This window comes from Cicer arietinum, chromosome 1 (genome assembly GCF_000331145.2).
Source record: "Cicer arietinum cultivar CDC Frontier isolate Library 1 chromosome 1, Cicar.CDCFrontier_v2.0, whole genome shotgun sequence".
Classification (NCBI taxonomy): Eukaryota; Viridiplantae; Streptophyta; class Magnoliopsida; order Fabales; family Fabaceae; genus Cicer; species Cicer arietinum.
Genome location: NC_021160.2, coordinates 50,618,530 through 50,622,041, shown reverse-complemented (window position 1 = coordinate 50,622,041; position 3,512 = coordinate 50,618,530). Strand labels below are relative to the sequence as shown.

Below are 3,512 nucleotides of genomic sequence, written 5' to 3'. Positions count from 1 at the left end.
AAATCAAAATCAGATAGTTCATATTCCGAGTTTCTGTGTGAAATATGATTTAGTAGAAGTCGGAATATGAATTGCCTGTCTGATCTTTATTCAACGACTTAGAGACTACATGGTATAATGACTGCAAACAATCCAAATCCCTATAAACGAAGGATTTGTGAATATTGGACATACAAAGAATCTAAGCATGAATAGTGGACATAAATTCTGATATACATACTACAGGGGCAAAGCAGAAAACAAGATGCATTAAGTGATTAAACAATGAAAACTCCTTGATTTATTGGTTTACATAGAATAAAAGCATAAACATTTCTGTGTAAGACTACTCAGTAATCTCAAAAGAAATTTAAAATTATGGGCCATGAAAAGTGAGAAATACATCCAAATAAACCATGTTAAAAAGATGACACTAAATTAACTCGGTAAACGAAGCGACGGAACATGGAATCACCCTCCGAGGCTAAGTCAGATTGTGGATAGCAGCATCTTTTATTCTGTTGAGTTAATCTAAAAATTAGATCAAATTTCTCAACAGCCCATAACAGCACAATTATACACGAAAACCCCGACATGCTCCTTCATACCGAGTACCTGCCAATCTATGGTGCCATTCCTAACCCCTGACTTAGGACACCATGAATTCAGCACTATAGCTTCACCTTCTGGACCCCTTTGTCCACCTACAACCAAAAGTTTATCTCCACAAGCCTTGAAAGCAAGGCCCCAACCATTAGAAGAATCGGCCCGAACTGGAAGCCTTCCCAATTCATGCCAAGTGTTCTTTACCTTGTCGTATTTCTTCACCATGTTTGTTAGATGCTCGACTGCATACAACTGATTATCGACAACTGCCACAAGTGGAGGTGCTTGAGCACCCACATTAACATATGGATACATACCCTCAATTTTCCGCCAATTTCTTGTCTGAAGATCATACTCCTCCCCACAAGTTAGCGAAACAGTTGTGCTCGACATTCCACCAATCACGTAGAATTTGCCGTCCATAAAAAAACTAGAGCACAATCTACGCGGTGTGTGCATGTTCGGTAAAAGTTCCCATGTACATGATGCGGAGTCATACAACTCTGCAGACTTCAGAACATTTCCGTATTTATCACTTCCGCCGGCTACAATAGCAATCGAACCAAGACTACTCGATCCAAACAAACAGCGAGGTTGGTTCATCTCCTGACACTTCACCCAACCACCGCAAATCAAGCTATACTTCCAAATAGCGAACTCCATCAATTCCCTACCGAAAACCAATAGCTCACATCCCACGGCCAAGGACTCTTTGTCGGCGTGGTTAAAACACTCATCGCAAGGTATCTTAGGCAATGCCATCCATCTACTTATCTTGGGATCGAACGCTACCCATCCTCTTGGATCACAAACCAAATAAACCAAATGTTCCACAACTCCCAACTCTTTCCTCAACCCATATAGATAACCACTATTGATCAACTTACTATACCTTTTATTAATACACGATAAAGACGCATAATCGGATCTACTAACCCAAGCAAGACAATTCAACGCAACATCATCGATCAGACCAGGGAGAAGCGAATCATTTGGTCCAAGTCTCGGAAAACCATCATTCACTCCTTCCCTCCGATCCATTTTAAGAAAGCTATTCACTTTCTTCTCATCGTCCTGCAAACAACAATCCAAACACAACAATTCCTTTAACATCTCAAGGAATCATCACTCCATACCAACAAACAAAACAATACCTTAACATATGGAAAATGAATCTAAAAAACAACAAAAAAACATTTTGTATTCCACTAATTAATTGTAATTCCATCATGCATACCCATGAAACAAAATTCAATCCAATATCAACATGCAACCAATATCTATAAATTAATTATTTCCACCAATTAGTTAGGAATCTCAATCTGCAATTGCCTCAATCTTAAAAATTAACCCTTTTTAAGAGACAATTTTCTCCCAATTTATACATAACCAAACATGAAAAGCATAATCTTTGCGAAAAAATGAAATAGATAAAAATAAAAATAAAAAGTTCAATACCAAATGAATCAGAGACAAGATTTGAAACTATCCCAACAAAGTTGCATGTCTGATTTCAAACTCAACAGAGACAACCATCTGCAAATTAACAAAAACAAAGAAATGAAACAACTTTGGTTAAAACTGTTAAAATTAAATCGAAAAAAATCAAATCTAGAAAAAAGGGTTAACGCTGATCCAATTCTCACAAGAAGCAGAAACTGGATTCGGATCCAAAAAAATAAAAATAAAAAAAATAGTATTTTTTGATGAAAGAGAAAAGAATGATTGATTTAAGAAGAGGGGTAAGAGAGAATGTGGAAAAGGGTACCTGAAAGTGAAAGTGAAGAGAAGATGAAGATCTGAGAGAAATGAAAGGAATAGCGTCAAAGCATGTTGGCGACAAGAGAAGCTTGCAAGTTTGGACAGAAAAATGAAGTGTGTGGTACTTTATTATTATGTGATTGTGAGAACAGAGAGAACACCTCAAACTTCTTTTATATAAATTATTTTAATTATTAATATTACAACTCATACAATTCTTTTACTTTGCTTATTTCACCCTACATTTTACCCTAATTTCATTTTCCTCCCTTTCTAATTTTATTTCTTTTTCCTGCTTTTGTCGTCTACTTTACAAGATCATCATAACACCACATTTTTTACTTATCAAAGAAGAATTTTTTTTTTTTTTTTAAGAGAGAAGAATATTATAAATATTATTTTACAAAGATTTCTACAGTACTGTACTACTGTTGACCAATAAAGGATTTTTGTACTGCTTATAAAAAAAGGGTTTTAGTACTGTTCAAATTCTATACTTTTTAGTTTATTTTTACGATGGAGGTGGATTATAGTACTCTTAAATTTTTTTCTAAATTTTTAATGGCATAAAGATTAGGGTCTTCAAGTTCAATTCAAAGTTAGAAATCATAACTTTTCAAAAGTAACACTTAATTTTGTATTAGGTAGTGATATATTGAAATATATCCATGCATAGATATATATAATTTTAAACAAAAAATAGAGATTAATTTTTTATCTATTTATTCTTTTATGTTTTTCACAGAACCATTTAAATTAAATTTGTTTGGACCAATAAAATAATCGTTATGTTGAATCTCTTTAAGTGAATTTATTGTGACTGCGACTAAAATAATATCTAAAAGAATATTAACCAAGAGGTATAAAGTTTAAGTCTCTTAATTAATTTCACATAAGTCCCAGAAAAATTCAATTGGTAAACTAAAAAATCCTGATTAATTAATTTCTAGGAAGTCCCAAAATAAAAAATATTGAAAGTAATGAATGAACAAGATGAGGAAGGCAGACCCGTACCATCCGACTCAAAATCAACAATAATATAAAATGAGCTTCAATGACTCCAAATTCAACAACAAATCAACTTTTATGTTACCAAACTTTGTACATGTTATTTACTGTTGTACATGTATTGCAATCTAGTTAGTAAATGAGAAGAGAAAGGATCT

General features: G+C 33.7%; 1 protein-coding gene across 1 annotated transcript; it reads right to left on the bottom strand.

The window, feature by feature from the left end:
- Positions 1-230: 230 nt before the first annotated feature.
- On the bottom strand, positions 231-2,495 carry LOC101489226 (F-box/kelch-repeat protein At5g60570). The gene is made up of 3 exons (XM_004487067.4): positions 2,354-2,495; positions 2,044-2,121; positions 231-1,659 (listed from the first exon to the last, which is right to left on the bottom strand). The coding sequence occupies exon 3, from the start codon at positions 1,624-1,626 to the stop codon at positions 532-534; it is 1,095 nt and encodes a 364-aa protein (XP_004487124.1). The 5' UTR covers positions 1,627-1,659; positions 2,044-2,121; positions 2,354-2,495; the 3' UTR covers positions 231-531.
- Between the last annotated feature and the right edge of the window lie 1,017 nt (positions 2,496-3,512).

Coding starts and splice junctions, on each gene's coding strand:
- LOC101489226 (XM_004487067.4), bottom strand. CDS start 1,626: ATGGATCGGAGGGAAGGAGTGAATGATGGTTTTCCGAGACTTGGACCA.